Source organism: Dermacentor andersoni, chromosome 3, assembly GCF_023375885.2.
Source record: "Dermacentor andersoni chromosome 3, qqDerAnde1_hic_scaffold, whole genome shotgun sequence".
Classification (NCBI taxonomy): Eukaryota; Metazoa; Arthropoda; class Arachnida; order Ixodida; family Ixodidae; genus Dermacentor; species Dermacentor andersoni.
Window position 1 is genome coordinate 168,829,316 of NC_092816.1, and position 23,333 is coordinate 168,852,648.

Genomic DNA, 23,333 nt, shown 5'->3' on the forward strand with positions numbered 1-23,333 from the left:
GCGTGCGTGAGTGCGCGCGTGTGTGTGTGTGTGTGTGTGTGTGTGTGTGTGTGTGTGTGTGTGTGTGTGTGTGTGTGTGTGTGTGTGTGTGTGTGTGTGTCGTCTGCATTACGAGAGGGATGAACCATTGCATTTTTTGCTTGCTTAAGGGAATGTGAGCCATTGCTGATGATGATATCTTTTTCACGCACAACAAAAATGCACGGAAGCCCAGCCATACACAGCTTTGCTGCAAGATGCTGATTTCTTTAGTTTGAATATGTTTTCTGAAGAACATTACTCACATTAACATTACAATTTTATTTTGCGTCAGAATTTGAACACCAGGAGGCGAAATATGCCTAGGCATGTTCGTGCCCCAGTAGCAGAGATTGGTGCATAGTAGAAGCTGTATTCTAAGACCTCAGGTTAGACAACTTTGCTTACTGGAACGAACTACGCAGATTACGTAGACTATGCAGACCCTGTCGGCTTGTGCCACCTTTTTCCTACACGTAGTGTAGCCAAGGTACGGTGGCTAGAATAGTACCTGACGGTTCGTGGTTTTAGCCGCGAAGCACCGCGTTCCTCATTTCGCATAAACATGCCCCCGCGTATTTTGAGAATTTTCAGAACGCCGCAGTGAGAAGCTCTAGCGGAATGCTAAGCGTAATGGAGCAAGGCGGACCCGCATAGGCGCAAGAAATTTGGAGTACGCTTAAGCTTCGTCTTGAAAAGTGGAACGCGATAGCATTCGAAGATGCCTACGTTTCACGCCTGCCGGAAACTGCAACCGTGATGTTTACCGGGAAACGCAGGCGGCGAACGCTGCTACGCACGAAGGCGAGCTCTTGGGTAGAAATGCGGCCTCGTGCGTGGGCCGCGATGCGGCGGAGGCGAGCGCCATCTGGAGGTGTTGCAAGGAACCGGGCGCGCCACCTTACGGCCTTTGAGATTTGCGCGCGCCGGCGCGCGGAAATCTTGGAGGTCATGGCCGCTCTATGAGTGGCAGAAACGCTGGAAAAGGGGTTTGCGTTCTGAGTTTCCGCGTAACAGAAATATGTTTTCTCGTATATTGCAGTCCGACGCTAGCATGTCTGTAGATTGTGTGTAAGTCGTGCTTTACGATTTGTCTGACGTATTTCACCTTGAGAAATTCCATTAGTTCAGTAACTTCCGCGCGCTGCATGGAGGGCGTGGGTGGTTGGGCATGCATGGTTCCAAGTGACTTTTGGCGAGACGATGGCCAACGCCGGATTTTCTGCGACACGTGGTCCTTAATGTTATCGCGTTAACACCACTCCGTTAGTTCATATTCAGAAATAATGCACTGTTGCGCGTGCAGCGCGCGCTGCAGCTTCCCGCCGGTGGCAGGCAGCCGGGGCGCTGAGGGAAGCCGTGGCTAAGCGACAACGTCGGCAAAACCCTGCAGCGTAAAAGCGCGACGCGGTCGCACACATCGTGCCCGCCGTGAGCATGTGGCGACGTGGGGATGCGAGGCGAACACAAGGCGACAACGCCGACGAGACCGCGTACTTCTAACCGACGCTGCTCGCGGTCATCGAGTTTTCTCTGTTCGTGTGTCTACACACGCCACACCTGATGTGTTTGCTAAGTCAGGTTACGTTCGCTGGAATTCATATTGCCACTACAGCTTCATAGCTTTACACTTCGTGGAGTATTCTAACATTAAAGGGAAATTGCATTGGGAATTTGTAGCATTTGCTCCAAAGGAAACCCACACGGGTTCCTCGAAAGTAAAACCTCGCAGTTGAAGAAAAATTCATCCTGGTCCTCGAGCCGGGGACCATCGCCTCTCCGGGGTAGCCGCTCTGTTATCTGAGCTAACCAGGCGGCTAGCAGATGGCAGGCCGATTCCGAATTTGCCAACAACAATTTGAATCAAATGCAGGAGGTTGAAATAGCAGTTTAGCGGAAACCAGCAAGTTGGAGAGAAGTAATTAAATAGAAAATGAGACATCCACCCAATCGTAGCAATTGCTACGATTGGGTGGATGTCCCATTTTCCCTTTAATTGCTTTTCTCCACCTTACGGGTTCCCACTGAGCTATCGCTTCAATATTCTAGCATGTTGCTATCACATTAATTGCTTCGCGCTTACTGCGATCAAAGCAGAAAGGTGGGCTAGTTGGTGTGTCATGATTATTCAAAAGAATAGCGCAAAGTAGCAGGGACAAAGACAGAGAAGACGACAGGACTTAGCGCTCGTCCTGTCGTCTTCTCTGTCTTTGTCCCTGCTACTTTGCGCTATTCTTTTGAATAATAATTAAGCTTACTGCGAGACTGTGATCTTATTTTTTTCTTAAACGTTGACAAATTTTTGGCTAGGAATCTCTTTGCGTGCATCTATTTACATCTAAATCCCGTGTTAAGTAGAGAGGGAGAAGGGTGTCGACAAAACGAACCACGCACATTAACGAAAAAACAAAACAGAAAAACCCCTTGTACTGTTAAAAACCAACCATCGCTTGTTTTCTTTTTACAGGAGTGGCGTGCCAACCGGCAACAACTTAACCTAAGACAAGAACATGTAAGGTACGTAAGGTTTGGTCACACCTATGCGTCGTGTGGCTCAGGCTTCTCGAGCTGTATTTTCTAGCGATCTATTTCATGCACAGAGAGAAGTGCACGCGTATACACAGGTGGCGCTTGGCGCTGTTTTGTACGCGAAGCGAGACCGAAGAGGAAGAAGTGACCGGCGGGCCTCAAAATGGCGGACCAGGCGACCGACACGGTGAGTCCCCGTCTCCGCTGCCATTTACGCAGAGGCGCCGCGGGCAGTCACGCCGATGCTAGTCCCTACTGTACCGCGGCGCCTACACCTGTCGAGCTGTGCCTCAGTGAGCGAATACTTGCTTCGTAACGCGGGACCCAAGAGCACAACTCTTAGAGTGTGCTCCAACCGCTTATGCCGTAATTCGCTCTTCCATGGGCAATAAGCGTTGAGACGTCGCTTGCCCAACAGTAGAGCCCTAACCCATGGTCTTGCGAGCGAAACAAACAATTTTTGATGCGAAAGCATCAAATGCCTCATTGAGCGAAAAAGCCGGCTTCTGTAGCGGCGAAACGGCACCTATATTCCCATAGGCTGCAACGGCCGCGTCAGGTGCGCGCCTCGACTGAGTACAGCGGACGAAAGGCATCGCTTGCTGCTGCACCAGGTTTGTTGCGTGAGGGTAATGGGCATCGTCGCGACGCCACGTCACCCTCGCTCTCTGAAGCCTGTGTTACCCGCGCGTTCATTGTCCGCGCAAGCCCTCGCCTGTGTTTTAGCTTGGCCGCGGTAATTGCTATAAAGAAATTAATGCATTAACACAGAATAAGTTCGAAACGAAAACCGTCGGTGGTAATGCGTTTTGCACATACCACTCCTCCCTCAGCAGCCGAATGTTTTACCCCCTGCGCTAAACCAGCGGCTCCTAGAGAGCACGCCTGTGCACTCATCTTTATGACATCAGGCTGCTTGGACCGAAATTTCCATTGCCAAGCCCGACTTGACGAAAGCGCTGTCAAAATCACTCCAGCTTACTTGGGAGCATCCATATTAAATTCTATGGCAGTCGGGCAAGGCAGCATGACGTCATGGATCAAAGTGCACGGTCCTTGTGGCCAAGCGTCTCAACGCGCTCCCTTGACAGCGAGGAGTCCATAACTCGAAGGACTGCTCAGCGGCGTTCAATTGAACATGAATGCTTTCGCATTCACAAGTCCTAAGATGTGCTTAGGTGTCCTCAGATTTTTTGGTATCACGTGCTGCAATTTCACCTTGACAGATTCACTGCTCATATTGAGGCACATGTGTTCGACTCCTGACCAAGGTTGTTTAAAAGATCTGGAGTGGAGATGACGTCTTGAAAGGGAAGCGAACACCGCCGCCATCTTACTCGGGGCATGAATGCTTGAGAGCAGGAAGCACTTTCTTTTCACTTCGTCTTTCGCCGTACATATATTACTGAACGACTATCTTCGCGTGACTGGTTTTAGGAGGAAACCTGAGCGCCGTGGCACAGTTTATTGAAAGTAATGGTATCGATAGTAAGACTAATCTAATAATTTGCTAGATACGACGAGCTATTATTTTGCTATTACCCTAGCGTTTATACGATAGCAAAACCAAAGCACTTAAGCTATGAGCGATCTCAAGCTGGCGTGGCACTCTTTCAGAGGTGAAGTTAGGGCAGGCGTCTGCTGGCAAGAAGTTGCCAGAGCTGCAACTCGAGGATACTTGTTAAAACCTCCTTGCCCCTGTCACCTCACTGGGAACCGACGTGCCAGAACGTAGGAACGCGTGCTCTTCTCGCATGGCCACGGTAACAGGGTCGCCCACGGCCGCACTTCAGCGAAGCAGCGCGCAGCATACGGTCTTCCCGCTGACCGCGTTCTCCAGTCTTTCGATTCCATTGCCCGATTCCTGCCGCTGCAACCAGCGGCGCGTGGTCCTTACGCTGTAGCTCCAACGCGTTCGGCCGGCATCTGAGGCGACGCTACACAGACGAGTTTGAAGTGCTGGCCCCTCGCCAGCGCCTGAAGAGCCCGCAACTCGCAATTCAAAGAAAATGGTCGTAGAATATATATATATATATATATATATATATATATATATATATATATCGGTTCCTTCACGCCAGCGTTGTTCACAAACTGAAATGAGGTGCCTTGCTGGATGGAGAGAGCACATTTCTTAGTCGAATTTGCTTCGCATATAATAATAATAATAATAATAATAATAATAATAATAATAATAATAATAATAATAATTATAATATAATGATAATGATGACGATGAGAGTAAGGAGACACGACATCAATATGCAAAAGCGGGACTATCAAAGTCACACGAGTCCTGGTTTGGGTGGCAAGATTAGGCAGCTGCGTGTGTGCAAGAAATTAAGAACCGTGTGATCATTATTTTCAGCGTATTCACTCGACTTTAGAAACAAATGAAACTGATGTTTACATATATTGCCTCTATGCCTGCATCTCTTGCAAGGGACGGGAATGAACGAAAGAAAGCCGGCAGATCGCGCGCCCAGCGGGAATCAATATTATGCGAAACAGCGTGCGGGGGAGCCTGCCAAGCTAACGAAACTAGCATGAAAGCACCAAGACGTAGACGGCTGTTTCATGACCTGCATGCCACGCATGTCACGACATTCATGTCATGATCTAACATTTGTGTTCGTGATACACTCTTGTCATACTATGCTAATTTTGGTACATACCAAGTTAACGAAACGACCATGAGAACACCAAGAGGGAGGCGGCTAGATAGATAGATACTGTCAAAATGGGAAATGTTCCCCAATAAATGCTTCCCATTTAAAAGAGAGGGTGTGAATTGCCCCGCCACCTCCTCCCCCCCGCGCCCCTCCCCCCTGGCAGATTGAAAACCCGGCGCCTGTCTACACACGATTCAGTTCGTCATGTATAGTTGACGAGTCGCGCGTAAACTTGCGACAGATATGTGGGCGTGACATGCCGCTTTGCTCCTCATTCGCACACTGCTCCTCGGCAGGCGTGCGTCGACGTCCAGCAGCGCGACGGTGGCGCCGCCTCGCCCAAGCACGTCCTCGCCAAGCCCGGCGGGTCGCCCTTCTTCCAGGAGGGCCACATGAACGCCGGGGAGCAGCACTCCGAGGGTACGTCATGCTGACAACACGCTCGCTGGCTCGGCCCCGCTATATGGCGTGGCGCTGCTGAATGCACGGAGTCGCGGGTTTCAATCCCTGCTGCCGCTGCTGCGCTCCCATGACAGTGGGGCCCATGTAATTTTGTTTTTCATAGCTGTGGTGCGAATATTCGAAACTTCGAATACGAATTGTATAGCCTGTGCTATTTGAACTTTGTATATATAAACCTGGTATATATAAGGGTTGCGAACACGAGTCTCGAGGGATACAGAAAGATGGGCGTAAAGTCTGCTCCGAGTGTTTATGTTGCAGGGTAGCTGTGCAAGGCACCATTTCGAGGGTGAACGCACGGGGCCGATAACTTCTGCTCCAGTCATTCCAGTTTTTTCGTTCCAGTGCTCCAGTTCCCATTCATTCAGTAGGGATGGCTCACATGTAGGTTGTCCTTGTACGAATTTGTTCCGATTCGTTATTTCTTTAGCCTCACCATGTTTTGCATTCCTTTAATATAAACGTAATGCTGTAGCATCACACTTTTCTCCAGCGAACCCAACCCTGTACGAGCATGTTGTGACACGCGGTTAAACATCTGGTAACATTTTGTTCCCTTGTTTCGCCACAGTCATTGTCATGGTTCCCCAGATGATTGAAAGCACCAGATGATTGAAACCAGTTGCTCGTCATTGGAAAGCTGCTGAGTTGTCCTGACGTCTAATTGCGAATGGTATGACGTGAACATGTTAGTGTATATACAAGTCTGATTTCATTTTCTTTTTCACCGGGCTGTGAAAACTTCCTATTTCATTTTGCTTTCGAAATGAGAAAATGTTCGACATTCGATTCAACATTTGATGGTCTTTTTTTCTCGAGCATTCGTATTCGATTCCATTTGAAAATTCCACTCTTCGAACAGCCTTGAATTTCTACCTTGTCATAAAAGTTTCTCCATATAGCACATTTCTGCAGAACTGCTTCGCCATATTTAGAGTCGTGGGACTTTGAGTATCGAATAATTCTGCGGCGTCACTCTGCCACGTGCTAGACCCTGCTATGGTGGAGTAACCACCCTAATGATGCTTTCATCCCGGGTTCGATCCCCCGGACAAGGAAGAATTTTCCTTCAACGGCGATGCTATCTTTACAAGATAGCCGTGGAGGCTTCCTTCACTGCCGCGTAATGCTCTCGAAAGTATGACGGAATTTACTAGGAGGTGTTCGAATAGCAAAATTTGTGATGCGGAGTGAATACAAATGTTCCAGAAAGAGTGCATTCTGATATCTAATCGAACACCTGATATCCACAATTTTGAGACCGAGTGAAACATAAATCCTCAGAATAAAAACATATTTTTCGTTACTTTATCCATCGATGCCATTACCTTGATGGTAGGTCAACTGAGAAGTTTGTAATTGAAAAACTGGGAATGTTAGCGTATCTTTTGTGCCATGACACGACCATAATAATAATAATAATAAAACAACTGTACGTCACCGCATGTACGTAGGGTTGCCAACGGTCCCACATTGGGCGGGACAGTACCGACTTTACCCATTCGGGACGGCCAAGTGTCTCAAGTCTTGTTTTTCTTTTTTTACTGACTATCAATCAATATACTAGATTTTCTTTTCATAGTGCGTGATAATTCGCTTGAACAGCTTTTTCTTGCATTGCCGTAAGCAAAAAGGGGGTTTAGCTTTTTTGTCGTAGTTCTAGTTCTGTTGTATGCCATATGACCTTTCGCAATGCCTCTATCTATATTTGGGTGCCGTGTTAGCTTATCAGGAAGCTACTGCACCTTTCTCGACGTAAATCTCTACATAATACAATTTCTTTAAATATGCTGTTTTGTTGCACGTGCAAATCTGCCACCACACCCCTTGCCGACTTCGACCACTCGAGAGTTGGCAAACCTAGACGTACGTAGCAGAGTGTAGTGATCGTTGTAGGAGCTAAGTGCAATTACATAGCACGACATACGAGTTCAAAAGAGTCCAAGTGTGGTGCGGCTGGCCAAATAACGAGACAGCAAATGGTCGGCTGCCAAAGAGCTGAGGCGTTCTCATCTAACGACTGGAAACTATATTGTGCAAAAGTAATCTGCTCCATGTATTTATCCGGCATCTTCTCGTCCATCTCCGTAACAAATTTGGTCCTTATGCAGCAGAATCACTTGGACGAGTCTGATGCTGAACAGATGTCCCTTAAAGTACTCGAACGGAATGATTATTCGATGAGTTCTAATAGGAAACTCTCGAATGGAACATAGACAAAGTAAATAACGACGATTATTAGATTCCTATAAGACATTTTAAATCTTTACATTTGCCTACAATTCTGCCTTTCGTGGCACCTCATCCATCTTGCAAGTTTCCACAAAACTGATTCGCCACTGGAGCGGTGTAACGAGCTAAGCGGTGACGATGCGCCATCGCTTTTGCTTTGCCACGTGTTGTTAAACTTCTACCTCCTCTTTCATTTTTTTTATTTTGTCACCTCTTGTGTGTCTTTATTGAGGCGCCACGCGAAGTGCGAAAAATGCAGTGGCCTGGGCAGGGACTCGGAGCAAGGACCATCTGCTGCAAAGGTCGTAGTCTCTCTGAAACCCGCAACTGCCGTGCCGCATGCCTACATTCGAGGTTGCGCCGCCAAGCCAAATCGCAGGGAAACATATCGATGCTTGTCACCGCCCTAACGAATTGCGTGTCTGCAGGACCAGGGGGGTCGTATATATATATAGTATAGTTAATCCTAAGTTGTGGGTGGGCGGGCTGTGATATCTGATGGCATGTATTTCTCTGTAAACGTGACCAGTGGTACGTTTGCTCTGAATGTAATCTTCAGGCCTGATGAAGCACATTCAAAGCATCATAGATCACGCAAATATTCACAGGATATGTATTTAGACCGGTTATTTTTTATATGTGAAAAAATGCGCATCTTTGCGCAAGTTTTCATGTGTAGAATGTCGAGACCAACCGTAAGCTGGAAGCGAAGGGGACAGCGGGAGCAGACGACATAAAAATGAGGCGGGACTCATATCCGTTGCCTGCTTTTCGAAGTCCCGTGTCGAGCTATATCCTAGACTATCTAAGTCAGGACCGCGGGCGATGAGGTGGTGGGGGTTTTTCTCCATGCGTCTGTAAGACTAACTTGCGCCGCATCTCCGCGTGCGCGCAGAGCTGGCCAAGATAATGGCGAAGATGATGAGCTGCTCTCCCATGGAGATGGGCCCCGACGGAGGACACCTGCCACCGGACGATATCGCCGCATCGCAGAAGGTACGCGTCTGCTGCACCGCCTGTCTCGCGGGTCAACGCTGTCAGAGAACTGTGTGGGCCGGGCGCCGTTCTCGACGTTGGCGAATTCCGTCACCTTTGTCAGCTCTGTACGGCCTCTCCGATAGGCTCGAGGCGCCGGCCGCATCGCACAATTTGACAATATAGGGCGGAACTTGACGGCGTCAAGAATCTAACCCTTGGATGCACAACGTCTCTTACAGCGCTTCCAGTATGCCGTCTCATCAACTCCGTGCAGGGCAACTGATGTTAGAGATCGCTCCAGCCAATCACTAACGATAGCCGGACGTTTCTATAGAAAGGAGGAGGGCTCGTATAGCGGGCCATAAGGTTATACAGACTTTTCTCGCAGCCGGCATTCGCGACCCCTCCTCCCCCCCCCCCCCCCCTAAAAAAACATAGTGCATCAATTATAAAAGGAAATTATATGTACGGTCATGCAATTCAATGTAACGTCAAGCCATTTATGCGGCAAAATGATTAGGCGTAGTCATTACATGACAGACGTAAAAAATACTCGTGTGCTTCACCTTTGACAGCCGAAGCACACGCGATTCACAAAGGAGGCAGTGCATGTGTGAGCACGGCTTCGATAGCTCTAAGCAAAAAAGAAATCGCATTCTTATCAAGTGCACTGCAGAGCATTCCTGAGGGAAAACCAGTTTTCTTTAATCGATGATTAACCCTCTAATGTAACATATTTTATAAATTATTTTTTAACCTTGTCGATATGCTCGTCGCATGCGGGGCTCTGTCCCGGTTCTATATATTGCCTTATTGCAATAAAGACGACGTTGTTAGTCGGCGCATCTGTTGTTCATCTTTCAATGTCCTCATCCTATACGCGCTCTTTCTCCCTCCAAAGGCGCTGGAAGAACTGCACGACTGGGCCTACTAATCGAATTAAGTTCTCTTAATTGCGTATCTATATGCGACTGCCCACACTATGCAGGATGAAAAAATCAGACTATAGGAGGGCCCGTCATGTCAGACTTTTGAAACCTAGTGATAAAAAATACAAAAGAAAGGCTCTTGGGAAATAGACCCCACAAAATGACAGAAAAGCGGTCATTCTCAGCCGCCAAGCGCGTGGGAAGTGTGCGCGGATAGTAGAGCGGAGAGCAGGTGACGAAGGCCCATCGTGACGATGGGCTTTCTTCTAAGAGCTACCGCGAACAAAAGAACGTCTGAAAAGGTCAGGCAACCACGGTATAGCCTATTCCCCAAGATTCAACGATCGCCTCCGAAAAAAAGACCGGGCGCGATCGGAAGAACTTCGCTCACCGAGGCTGCCTGTCGTCGCGCTCGGTCTGCCCCAAGGGCCGCACGAATTCGTTCTCGCGCACTTCGGACGTCGCGTTCGGCTGCAAATTTCGAGCGCGGTGACGCGTCCGACGCAGATGCGCGACCTGCTGGCCAAGGCCGAGCACAGCGGGGAGGAAGACGGCGACGCCGCCGTGCAGCGCATCGAGGGGCTGGTGGCCCAGGGCAGGGACCTGCTCGAGCAGATGAACGACACCCTCAACACCCTGCTGGCCGCCGAGCTGCACGGCGCCGCCTCGGCCGCCGAAGACGCCGACGCCTCTCGCTGAGCGCGCGCTCGTCGACGGCGACGACAGCGCTGCCTCCGGCCTCCGCTCGGGCCACCGCGGTGCACCTCGCGGAGAGGCTGCAGAAATACACGGTTCTCTGTGGTCGAGCGCGGTCAGTGTCTTGTTCGGAGATTTGGCCAAACGTATACGGCCGAATCAAACTGTGTCCGTTGGTGACTACCATTTCCTTTAACGGCGCGCTTAGCTTACTACCGGCCGATTCCGGCCATCGGATGACAAGGACGACAACTTGGAGTAAGCTAAAATGAAGCTCGAGAACAAGTTGAGTACCGCGTAACGAGCGGTCGAGCGAAAGAAATCTAGGCGTAATCTCGAAAGATAGGAAGACGGCGATCTTGATTACAGAAGTAAACGTGTGCAGCCGATATTCTATTGTTGACATTAAGAAGAACGAAAATGAAACCCTGTAATGGGTAGGGAGCATTTGTAATGTCTGCCCGACTCTTGGCCAATCCCCGTGAGCGGGTATGCGCCAAACACATCAAGGTCGTCGTCGTCGTCGTCATAATCATTATAATCATCATAACCATCATCATCATCATCATCAAATAACCGGTGGACCATAAGAGTTACAGAATGTGTGCACGAAAGGGTTCAGAGTGCGGGTCAGCTGGCACAAGATAGGCTTGATAGGAGATCGCCGGGAGAGGCCTTCGTGCTGCAGCGGCCATAATTGGGATGATGATGACGATGATGATGTTAAGGTGCACGTTTGATGCTTTATCCCATACCATTTATCACAATTTCCATGATAAGGTCCAAGTACTGCACTTTGGTTTCTTTTTTGTACTACGCGACGCTGTGCGCGGCACAAATGCGCGAGATTCAGTCAGCCATTCTTTTCGTACATTTAGTGCTTGAGCTCCTGGTCATTTCCCTCTCTAAATAAAATGTTAACTCGGTCAGACACTTCCAATTGCCCCGGTCTTACGTTGAACCACATGCACGCGGCACCCGCAAACTTCCCAATCTCAGTATCTGTTTGTAGTAATGGTATGCAACAGAGAAGTTACTCGAAATTCTCCGGAGCAATTATTTTTGCAAGTTTCATCTACAACCCCCCCCCCCCCCCGAACGCTTCTACAACTTACTCCTCTACAACGAAATGACCTGTATAACGAAACTATAGTTATGCCCTGGCTCTATTGTGATTCCTACAATGTGCGACCTTTACAACGAAGTGCCTCTACAACGAACGATTTCGGAAGCCCCAAGCACTTCTCTTATCAAGGCGTCTGACTGTACTGAATTCCTCTCAGTTTGTCTTCCATTTAGAGGATTTACATTTCACTTACACTTGAAGGACTGCAAAATGTTTTGCGGCATGAGATTCGTGAGACGACATCCTTTAATAGTGAGGTCATTCTATCATTAGATAGAAAAGGGTTTCAGAGTTCGTTTAAGTTTGTGGCAGCCTTTGAGAACACACAAACTAGCGCGATTGCCTTACTTAAATTGTCGTTTATTAAAAAAATCCACTTCTGACAGGATACGGAAAGTTTACTTACCGGATGTGTTCATCATTAGACAACGCGCCGTCACGTTCAGTTTTGAGAGCTTTGCAGATTAGCGGCCTTCCACGATGCATTTGGTCTCCACACAGCAGTGACTAAACCTGATACATGCCTCTCATCTCTTACTTATGTTGTTTTGAATACTGTCACGCAGTAGTGATGGTGAAGAAGGCAGCCAACCTGCGATTAACTAAACCAGCATTTTATTGGGCGAAATCATGCCCTCAAAAGCAGGCTACACTCAAAGAACAGCGATAGCGGCGAACACACTCGGCGATCGTCGAAAATCTGATCAGCGGGTCAAGCGCGTCGGCTTTTATACATCAGCCGTCGAATGTTCGAGAGTAATCCCTGGGACCCGCGTGTCTTCCACAAAGTTCTTCACTATTCGCATCGCGCATACATGCAATCAGATTAAACAAGGTTCGGTGACAGACAGCGGATGGAACCATCGGTAACATTCCAGAAACTTCCGATACATACAGGCGCGTCCGGCGCTGTGCGATAAGATTTGTTAGGCGGTGAAACGTGGTCGCCCGATAAAGATAAACAAGTACACGGGTCAATGCTGTCGCAGCAATTTCTGAAATGTATACAGAGCAAAACAACATTTATGACATTTTATTCCTGTCAACTTTCATACAACCCTGTCCTTGCTGCGTACATGCCGTGTTTCTGAGTGGCATTTTATTTCTTCTTGCGACAGTTTCCTGTCCAAGTGTTCAAACTGACACCCGTCTTAAATTACAATCCATACTGTACACAATATTCCTCACCGTAAGAAATAAACTGCTTTTGTTAATACATCATCTATCATAGCTACGTCATTCATGCAAGAACTGCTTACGCGCTAATATACGTAGGTGTCAATGTGACACATCTGCTCAATTAACACGAAAGCAAGCTGTATACGTATCGTTGCCAGTTGCATGATTGGGTGTAATGAATGACATATTTGTGAAAAATATGGCATTACTGCCCGTTATGCTCTGCCAGATGCCTAACCATCAGCTCCTGTACACCTTTGTGCTACATTAGTGCATCGAAAATTACTGACACACCTCTGTTTGGTCTGAAGAACAACTTCTTATAGGTCACATCTCCTACTACGACAAAATGACAGCTTCCTCTTCCGCTGCTGAAAAATCAAAGTCATCCACGTCCGATTTCACATTGCCATCTTTTTTTTTCTTGTGTTAAATAAAATAGTAAAAATAAATACTCTTCAAGTCATCCACGCCCGAACACATTTCCATCTTTTTTTTTCTTGTGTTAAATAAAATACTAAAAAGAAATACTCTTCAAGTCATCCACGTCGGAACACATTTACATCTTCTTCTTTCTTGTGTTAAATAATATAGTAAAAAGAAATACTCTTCAAGTGGCAAAGCCTTCGAAGTACGAGCACGCTCTTCACATATAGTTTCATTTATGTTGCTCACGATGGTGCGTATGTAAGCGAGATTCGTCATCGCTTTTGTGCTGCTAGTGTTTGTTCCATTAAATCTTACTTTTCTTTTTCCACACAGACGTGCTGCGCTAGTGACGCGGTCGAGAAAAACTAGTTTCTTAATTCGTCGGGGCTGCCATCACGAAGGCGAGTACCCTTGTCAAAACGCTGACTGCAGCTACATTCCTCGCAATGTCTGCATGGAAATCGAAAGTGAACTTGCCGAGTCCAATAAATTACCCTTCTAAACTCATTGCTGACTTTTTACAACGAAGCTGTTCGCCTCTCGGTGGTGGCAATACTTCCGTTAGCGAAAGACGGAGGCCGATTGCGGAGGCAGTGCGGGGCAGGAACAGAGTGGCTTGTACACCCATGAGGCAGAGGCTTCAAGCGCTGAGCAAAGTGAAGCGAAAATTGCCCACACTCTTTGTAATCACGTATACAACATACAGAAAAAGCGCAAAACAAGCATCCGAACCACATAATAGATGACAAGGCGCGCCTCATAAGAATGCGAAGCACGCAACGCTCCCCGCATGCGTTTCCCGGCACGTTTTACTGTTGCGCAACCGCAGTCGTGGCCAGGCCGCCCGTCAAGGCTGCGGTAGGTGGCAAGTTCGAAACCCACCGCCCGCACCCACAGTGCAAAAAAAAAAAAAAAAAAAAATGTGGGTACAGGTTCTCCCGAACCCGGCGCCCGGTAGTTCTAGGGGTGTATCGCCCGGGGAGTGCACCCCACCGCCGAATGTCCTGCGGGCCGCGTAGTTTCGAACTGCAACCCGTAAGGGTGGACGTGTTCGCTGGTCGTAATGCGGACACAGCTGCCTTTGTCACTGCTGCGCAAGCTGCCGCGCCGACAGCGACGTGGGGAGTGACGTCTGTAGCCTTTCGTACATGAAAGAACCAGCCAAGCAACTGATTTCATTGTCGCTCTAGCACCGCCATAAGTACGCAACGCATATAGTTAGCGCTCCCGAGGAGCAGCTTCTATACGAGGAGTGGCAAAGGGAAAAAGAAGCGGCAGGAATGAAACGTGAATCCGCTGAAAAAAAAAAAGCGGTCTACCGCCTTCAAGAAAGGTTCTACTGGCCTAAAGTGCGCCAGACGACCGCCCAGCATGTGTCCAGCTGCAGCGAGTGCCAACGTCAAAAGCGTCCGACGAGTGCTCTTCCTGGTCGACTGCATCCAGTGCCAACCCCCAGCACTCCCCTTGAGCTAGTTGGCATCGACCTTCTCGGTCCTTTCCCGCGGTCATCTGGTGGGAATCGCTGGATTGTCGCGTGTGCCGATCACTTGACACGCTACTGTGAGACACCTTCAACACCATCGGCTCCTGCAACCGAAGTGTTCTTTTTTTATTTTTTTGCTGCGTTTTGTCATTCTCCGACATAGACCCCCAAGAGTCATCATCAGCGATCATGGGCGGCAGTTCACTGTAGACGTGGTCGAAGAGATGATTCGTCTATGTGACTCAATGGATGGATGGATGGATGGAAAAACTTTATTTTCGTCAGAACGCATGTGCGGATGATTCCGTGCTAGATGGCCATCAGCTCATGGTTGACGGCGACCTGGGTAGCCCACTCCAGGGTCCTGGTCTGGACGACCGGGTCTGAGCTGGCCAACACGGCCTCCCACTGCTCGAGAGAAGGATCACGCATAATATCCGCCGGTGGCGGCGCTATGCTACAGCTCCATAATATGTGGTCATAAGTGGCCAGTTCCTAGCTGGCACCATTTGCATTCCGGCTGAACGTCCGGGTAGATTTTGTTTAACGCGTATGGGTTATAGAAAGATCTTGTCTGCAATCTTCGCCAGACGCTTTCCTGCGCCTTCACCAATTGCTTGTCCGGTGTAGGGTAAATTCTCCGCTCACGTTTTCGACATTCCACCCCGTATCATCCACAAACAAATGGTCTTACGGAACGCCCGAACAGGACTGTTATTAACATGCTGTCCATGTATGTCGCGTCAGATCATAAGAACTGGGACAGCGTGCTACCTTTCATTACGTACACATTTAACACCTCGCAGCACGAAATTACCGGCTACAGTCCCTTCTTTCTTCTTTACGCTCGTCCGCCTCGTTATACACTAGACACTAACTTCCAGTTTTCATGCCACGATAATGCCTGTATATCAGAGAGAGTCTGTCTTGCTGAAGAAGCCCGACGACTTGCTTCTTTACGCACTCTTGTTTCACACGACCGCTCGAAGGCACGCTGCGACCGCCGACGCCGACACGTGATATATCACCCTGGTGATTTTGTGTGGCTCTGGAAACCAACCAGAAAACGTGGATTATGTGAAAAAATGCTGGCCCACTATGTTGGACCCTATGCTATTACGGAGCGCACAAGCGAATTAACCTACCGCACAGCACGCCTCACGTCAAATGGCCGACGGTCAGCAAAGACTCAACTTTCGCATGTCGCCCGTTTAAAGCCCTTTATTTCTCGACAGCCTGTTTGACTTGCCCGGCGGGCTTCGTCTGCGCGGAGGGAAATGTGACGCTCTTACGTGCGCAGTGGGTTTACGCCTCAACAAATAGTATGCGGGGCATCGAAGAGAGGTGAACGAGGAAGACGACGTGCGGCTGGCTAACTGAATCTCGACAGGCTGCTCAGCTGATCAAGGCCATCGCGTCTAACTCTATACCCCGCTTGACAATAAACGCCTTTCGTGGGCGTAACAATATTATTTGCGTTACTTTATCCATCGATGCCTTTAACTTGATGCTAAGTCAAACTGAGAAATTTGTATAAAAAACAGGAAATGTTATCGTATGTGCTGCACCTCGACACGACCGTAATAACAAAAAAAAAAAGGAAAACTGCACGTCACTAGATGTACGTAGGGCTGCCTACGGTCCCGATTTGAGCGGGGCAGTCCCGGCTTTTCAGCAAAGTCCCGACCCAGTCGGGACGGCCAAATGCCCCGACTTTTTTCTGTTTACTCGCTGTCAACCAATAAACCAGATTTTCTTTTTATAATGTCAGACAATTCATTTGCACACTGTTCTTTTTTTCTTGCATTGCCGTAAGCAAAAAGGGGGTTTAGTCTTTTGTCGTAGTTCTAGTTCTGTTGTATGCCATATGACCTTTCGCAATGCCTCTATCTATATTTGGGTGCCGTGTTAGCTTATTCCGAAACTACTGCACCTTTCTTAACGTAAATCTCGACATAATACAATTTCTTTAAAAAATGCTGTTTTGTTGCACGTGCAAATCTGCCACCACACCCCTTGCCGACTTCCACCACTCGAGAGATGGCAACCCTAGACGTACGTAGCAGAGTGTAGTGATCGTTGTAGGAGCTAAGTGCAGTTACATAACACCACATACGGGTCTAAAAGAATTCAAGTGTAGTGTGACTGGCGAGATTACGAGAAAACAAATGGTAGGCTGCCAAAGCTGAGACGTTCTCATCTAACGGCTGGAAACTATATTGTGCAGAAGTAACAAACTCCACGTGTTTATTGGGGATCTCATCCGTCTCTGCAACAAATTTGGTCAATCTGTAGCAGAATAATTTGGACGAATCTCTAATCGAATCAGCCTTTCTGGGACTGTTGACTGTAACAGATGTTGTCGTCGCTAAAAGCACTAGAACGGAATGAATATTCGACAAGTTCTAATAGGATACTTTCGAATTGAATATATACAAACGGAATGACGATGACTATTAGAATCCTATTAGAAATTTCAAATCTTCACATCTTCCTACAATTCTGCCTTTTTTGGAACTTCATCCACCTTGCGGGTTTCCGGAAAACTGGTTCGCCACTGGAGCGGTGTAACGAACTAAACGGTGACGATTCGCCATCGCTATTGCTTTGCCACGTGTTGCACTTCCACCCTCTTCTCTTTGTGGGTGTGTGTGATTTCTTGTGTGCTTTTTTGAGGCGCCACTCGAGGTGTGAAAAATGCAGTGGCCTGGGCAGGGACTCGGAGCAAGGACCATCTGCCTCAAAGGTCGTAGTCTTTCTGAAACCCTCCCGTGCCCGCAACTGCCGTGCCGCATGCCTACATTCGAGGTTGCGCAGCCAAGCCAAGTCGCAGAGAAACATATCTATGCGGGTCACCGCCCTAACGAATTGCGTGTCTGCAGGACCAGGGAGGTGGTATAGTATAGCTAATCCGAAGTTGTGGGTGGGCGGGCTGGGATATCTGATGGCATGTATTTCTCTGTAAACGTGACCAGTGGTACGTTTGCTCTGAATGTAATCTTAAGGTCTGATGAAGCACATTGAAAGCATCATAGATCACGCACATATTCACAGGATATGCATTTAGGCCGGCTAGGTTTCATATGGGACAAAATGCGTACCTTTAAGCAAGTTTTCATTCGTGGAATGTCGAGACCAACCGTCGACCAGGTATACCGGCGATGACGACCAGTGGGGGCGTGCTTTCAAGATTACCATTACTCCCATTACTACTATTACTCTAAATTAGCATTACTACTATCACTCTAAATCAAGAAAACATTGCATACCCCCCCCCCCCCACACACACACACTCTCTCAGCAGTTGTAGTGGTGGTTTTCAACAGCTTTGCTGCACATCCGCTTTCGCAGGGCTGGGATGGCGAGTTAATTTGTTTTTTCATAATACTGCGTTCTGTTGCTTGGTTTACTTGTTCCCAATCACTAGAATTTACGTCTGCAATTGGCAAGTTCTAATTTGTTAAGAGGAAGCTTTAGCTTGGGGGCTCCTATCTAAATACATCTAAAAGGAGAATTCATTTTTGCCGGCAACCACTGCACCGAATTTGATGAGGTTTGTTGCATTTAAAACTGTTGGTTAAGACTGTTGGTTTCGAATTTTTTAGTTAGGTCGTCGATCTTTTATTAAAAATTGACAAATATCGAAAATATTCGAAAAACGAAAGTATCAAGTTTACAACCCTGCAACTCAACAACGAAAAATAATAATACAATTCTGTGAATTGCACCTAATAGCACATCTAAAGCGGACAAAATTTATGTCTTACACATGAATATAAAAAATTCTGTAATATGGAAATACAGCTTTTGCAGAACCGTTGTAAACAATGTAACAAATTCACGTAGGATGTAAAATGACATATCTAATTTGTCCGCTTTGGATTATCTAATGGATGTCGTTTACAGAACCGCGATATCTGTTGATGCAGAGCCATGAATTTGTAAACTTCGTGCTTCTATGTTTTCAAACTGTCAAATATTTGAAAATCTTTTAAACAAAATTCAAACCCTAAATCGAATTTCTGCTTCCAACAGTCACTAGAATTTAACTTTCTCTCTCAAATGCAACAAATTTCATTAAAATCGGTTCAGTGGTTATCTCAGAAAAACGTTTTCGCGTTTTACATGTATTTGAATAGGCCGCGTCAGAGTTGGGCCTGAGCTAAAGCTTCCTCTTAAAGGGACACTAAAGGTTAATATTAAGTCAACGTGCACTGTTCAAATATCATCTCAGAAACCTCGAAACGCTTGTTTCGTGCGATGCGAAGAAGAGACTTATTTTAAGAGAAAATGCGTGCTGAAGCGTCCGCGTACCTCTAGCGCAGTTCAAATCGCCCGCCCTCCGATTGAGGAGTGGTGACGTCATGGTCTCACAGTGACGTTGCGCCGTCGGTGAGTAAAACGGCGCCCGCACACGGCACTACGGCTTTTCTGCGCAAAACGCAAACGCGCGGCCAAAAACAGAGCCAAGACAGAGCCGACAGCAGCGCGAAAGCGGAACTATGGTGGCTAGCGGAAGGAAAAGCGCGCGACGATCAGCTGGTTCTTGATTTTATGACGCCAACTTTGACGCTCGATGCAATGGACGACCCCGACAACGACACATTGGCTCGCGATGCTGCAGTTGTCTTTGCGCTTCGGAGAATGCGGGCAAGACCGACGGAACAGCGCTACGGGAAAGCATTGCTTTGAAAGGCACTCCACACGACTTCGGTAAGTCGGCGTTGAACTCATAATCCTCTGGACGAAAGTGCAGCGAGCACACTATGCGATTTTTCGGCTCTTTGCCAACGCGCTGTGGCAGAGGTACGGCACTTAACCACTTCGAACGGAGAGGTTGACTCGTCGGCACACAGTGATAAGTAACGTTGGATTCGCCGCTGCAACTGCCCTTGGCCAAGTTCCACGGACTGTTCGCCCATCCCACGACATCACATGGACGCGGCATTCTCGCTGCTTGTTCCAAATGCAAGTTTCACGAGCCATTAGAACCAGCGCAGCACGACGCGATAACGAAACAACTGAAACTCCAAAGCGCGCGCGGCGCAGTGTCGAGTGCGCAGAGTCGAGCGGAAACGAAACCTTTCGACCACCCATACTACTGAAGGGCGACGTCAAAATGTTATTTTTTCTTAGAATCGAACAGAAGTAGACAACTAGCATTTTCTTCCGTCTTATAACCTAATGAAACGATCTTTTTAATACGAGAATTGAGTACTAGTGAAATAAATTATGATGAGGAGTGCCTTCGTCATCGGGCTAGTACCGGAATTTCGCTGGGGTGTCTCAAATCATGTCATGCATTTACCTGAATTTCTCGGTTACTAAAGCTCTGCTCTCGATTATATTGACGCCTTAGACGTTCTAGAGCATTCCTTTATCACTTTAACTTCACTTCATAGTAACCTTTAGTGTCCCTTTAATCTATCCGATCAAATGGTTACTGGTAACCCCAGTACCTTTTTGATACTTTTGCGCCTGAGAATGTTAAGCGTATCCTTTTCGGTTTTGGTCCAGTTAAGGGTCGAGGCTACATAGTTGATGTGACTCATTAGGAAAGCGTGATGGATCCTCACGAGGAGTTGTCTGCACCTAGTCCCTTCTTTCGTCCGGATACTCTAGCAACGAGTCTCAACATGGTTTCGGTTTTGGCCGTGATGCGCGCGAGCGTTTTGGCATGACATCCTCTCGCATCAATCAGTAATCCTAGGATTCGGACAGATTCGTCTTGAGGAATGGGCTGCTCGTTTCTTGGAAAGAGGGATATGGGTAGTTGGTTAAGGGGGGGTGAGCCCCCTAACACCTTGCCTGGCCGGCCTGTACAGTAACAATTCAGATTTGTTTGGGGACAGTTGGATGCCTGTGTCTTCCAGGTAGGACTCCGTTGCGTCTAGGGCTGATTGTAGCGCTTACTCTACCTCTGCGAGTGATCCTCCCGGCCACCAAATCGTGATATCGTCCGCGTATAGCGAATGGCCTATATTAGGAAGGGATCCGAGCCTCTCCGATAAGCCCTTCATGACTATGTTGAATAGTAAGGGGGAGATAACCGCTCATTGGGGAGTGCTTCTGGCCCCTAGTGCGAACTCATCTGACTTGAGTTGCGCAATCCTGATGTTGGCTGTTCTGTTCATGAGGAATGATCTTACAAAAGCCTGAAACGTTGTTCCCAGACCTAGGCTGGCCGTGGCCTGCAGGACAAATCGATGAGATAGTGTCAAAGGCCTTGGTCAGGTCAAGGGTTAAGATCCCCCTAGCATCTCTAGTGCTGTTATCGAAAATGTGCTTCTTAAGGAGTCGCATTACATCCTGTGATGCTGTGCGGGAACAGATCCTTGCGTTCTATGTAATCCGAGATCCTGCGGAGGATCGCATGCTCCGCTATCTTGCCTACGCAAGAGGTTAGCGATATCGGCCTTAGGTTATCAAGGTTTAGGGGCTTACCCGGTTTCGGTATAAGCACAACCGAGGTCGCTTTCCACTCGTCCGGGACGCAACCACTCTCCCAAGTCTTGTTGATCTTTTTCGTTTGCAGCTTAATTGACCTATCATCCAGGTTCCTTAGCAGTCTGTTTGAGATGCCGTCCGGACCTGAGGCCGACCTGCTTTTAAATTGTGAAGTACTGCTCTGTTTTCGGACTTCGTGATGGGGTCATCGAGCTCATTTACCGTGTCACATTCGATGTTGGGAAACTCCTCTGAGCGTGCTGCGCCTATCGGCAGATATCGATTGGCTGCCTCGTCTAAGAACGTTTGTTCTGTTCCTCCCTCTTGTTTGTGCCTGTGAATGAGGCGGCACAATGTCTGTCTTTGATTGCCTTTGGTTCGCGTGTCATCTAGCATGTATTTAAAAAGATTCCATTTTCCCCCTGTGCGAATGCGCCCGTCGACTGCTGAACAGGTTTCATCCCATTGTAGCTTAGCTAACTGGGTGCAGTACTGTTCAATATCGGAAGTGGATTTTTTAAATATTTGCGGCATCCTTTTTGCCTAAAGACATTGCTGAAAACGGCAAAATTGTTCAAAAATATTAAACACTCCGGGAGCATAAAAAAAAGACGTTATCACACTTCAGTATACTGCCCCTACTAAGACATAAAACGGAATAAAAAAAAAGATTGTATCATAAAGCACGTTTAAATATGTCACCAATAATCAGTGAGCAGGACTTTTGCGAAACCCTTGTAAGCGTTGGAAATTTTCCACGTAGGCTGTAATCTCTACACGTGCATCACGGGTTATCTAACAAATCCAGCTTTACGGAATTGCAATATTTGTTTTTAGGTGCAGAGTTACGAATTCATAAACTTTGCGTTCCATTTTCCTTTTCCGAGCTCGCTGATATTCGGCAATTCTTGTCAAAGCTATTTCAAGTCGACACTTCATGGGCAACCGTTTATAGGCTCGGTGCGCTCCTTCAAATGTGAGAGAAGCTGTGCTCTCTCTCTCTCTCTCCCCATCAGTCTCTCTTCCTTCCTGCCTATATCCTCTCCCGCAGTGCAGGGTAGCAAAGCGGACGTGCGTATCGTCATCCTTCCGGCCTTTCTTCTCTGCGATTTTTCTCTCGTAAAAGCTATGAGTCCATAAGTGCCAGTTCTCATTCACGCTGTGCGTGGAATTGAGGTGTTCTGTCACAAATGCGACCAAGTTCATTCAAATGGGCTGAGTGCATGGTAGTCCAATGAGAGCATTTCTGCGTTTCGGATGTACTCGAATCAACGAAATCAAAGTCGACCCATTTATATGTAACGCTTCCTCGTAAGTCCACTTGTGCAAATACTTTTTGTAGCTATATAAATGTATACGCTGGCGGCGCGCCACCTTGAAGTCCCCACCCTAAACAGTCTGTGACGTCATGGATTTCGATAGCGCCTGCTCCAGAATAGATAATAGTTGTGCGGCTAAGCAATGATTACGTTGCATTCTAAAGTAGCCAGAAGAGAGCAGTAACTCTACAGAGTGGGCCTGGCGAGTTTCTAAGCGTTCTGCGCGCGATACCGTCCTCGAAAACAGGCGAACGTACTCTGAAACCCATGACGTCACACTGACGTCCGTACGGCACCGTGGTTCGCGTTCGAAGCCCACCCCGTCTGAGTGGACTATTTGCTGTTCTATAGTTGGCAGTGGTTCGTCTTGGAAGAAACGGCACGAAAGAAGGCGACAGGTCAGACTAGAGACGACATGGACGAGTATGTTTATCATTATCTACTATGTTGCTGGTGACACTCGATCGTCCTGTTCTCTTGTCATATGCGTCGTGTTTGTGCGAGATGGACGAGAAAGACATTAAAGGGATCTGGATATATTTGGCGGGCGAAATTTCTGACGCCAGGTGATCAGGGCGAAAGATTGAATAGAAATAAGTACAAGCGACAAAGTAATACCCTGTTGTTGTTTTTTTTCACAAGGGTACAAATTTGCAAAGTTTTAGTCCGTGAGTCCCAGATGCCATTGGCCTGCAGTCTGCGATGATGCTGTCTCAAACATCATGACTGGCATTTTCGCTTAGTGAACAGCAGAGGGCGCAAGAGAGGGCACGCATCCGGGCCTCGCTCCTCTCCCGCGCACGCGAGATGGAACCGTGTTCGCCGGCTCACCCT

General features: G+C 47.8%; 1 protein-coding gene across 1 annotated transcript; it reads left to right on the forward strand.

Annotated features, from left to right (window-relative positions):
• Positions 1 to 2,635: 2,635 nt before the first annotated feature.
• Positions 2,636 to 10,626, forward strand: LOC129382982 (uncharacterized). The gene is made up of 4 exons (XM_055067179.1): positions 2,636 to 2,734; positions 5,516 to 5,639; positions 8,809 to 8,909; positions 10,328 to 10,626. The coding sequence occupies exons 1-4, from the start codon at positions 2,711 to 2,713 to the stop codon at positions 10,517 to 10,519; spliced, it is 441 nt and encodes a 146-aa protein (XP_054923154.1). The 5' UTR covers positions 2,636 to 2,710; the 3' UTR covers positions 10,520 to 10,626.
• The last annotated feature ends 12,707 nt before the right edge of the window (positions 10,627 to 23,333 follow it).

Excerpts from the sequence above, each read along its gene's own strand:
- LOC129382982 (XM_055067179.1), top strand. The coding sequence starts at position 2,711 with ATGGCGGACCAGGCGACCGACACG. Across the intron at positions 2,735-5,515 it reads CGGACCAGGCGACCGACACG|GCGTGCGTCGACGTCCAGCA; the intron begins GTGAGTCCCCGT and ends GCTCCTCGGCAG. Across the intron at positions 8,910-10,327 it reads ATATCGCCGCATCGCAGAAG|ATGCGCGACCTGCTGGCCAA; the intron begins GTACGCGTCTGC and ends CGTCCGACGCAG.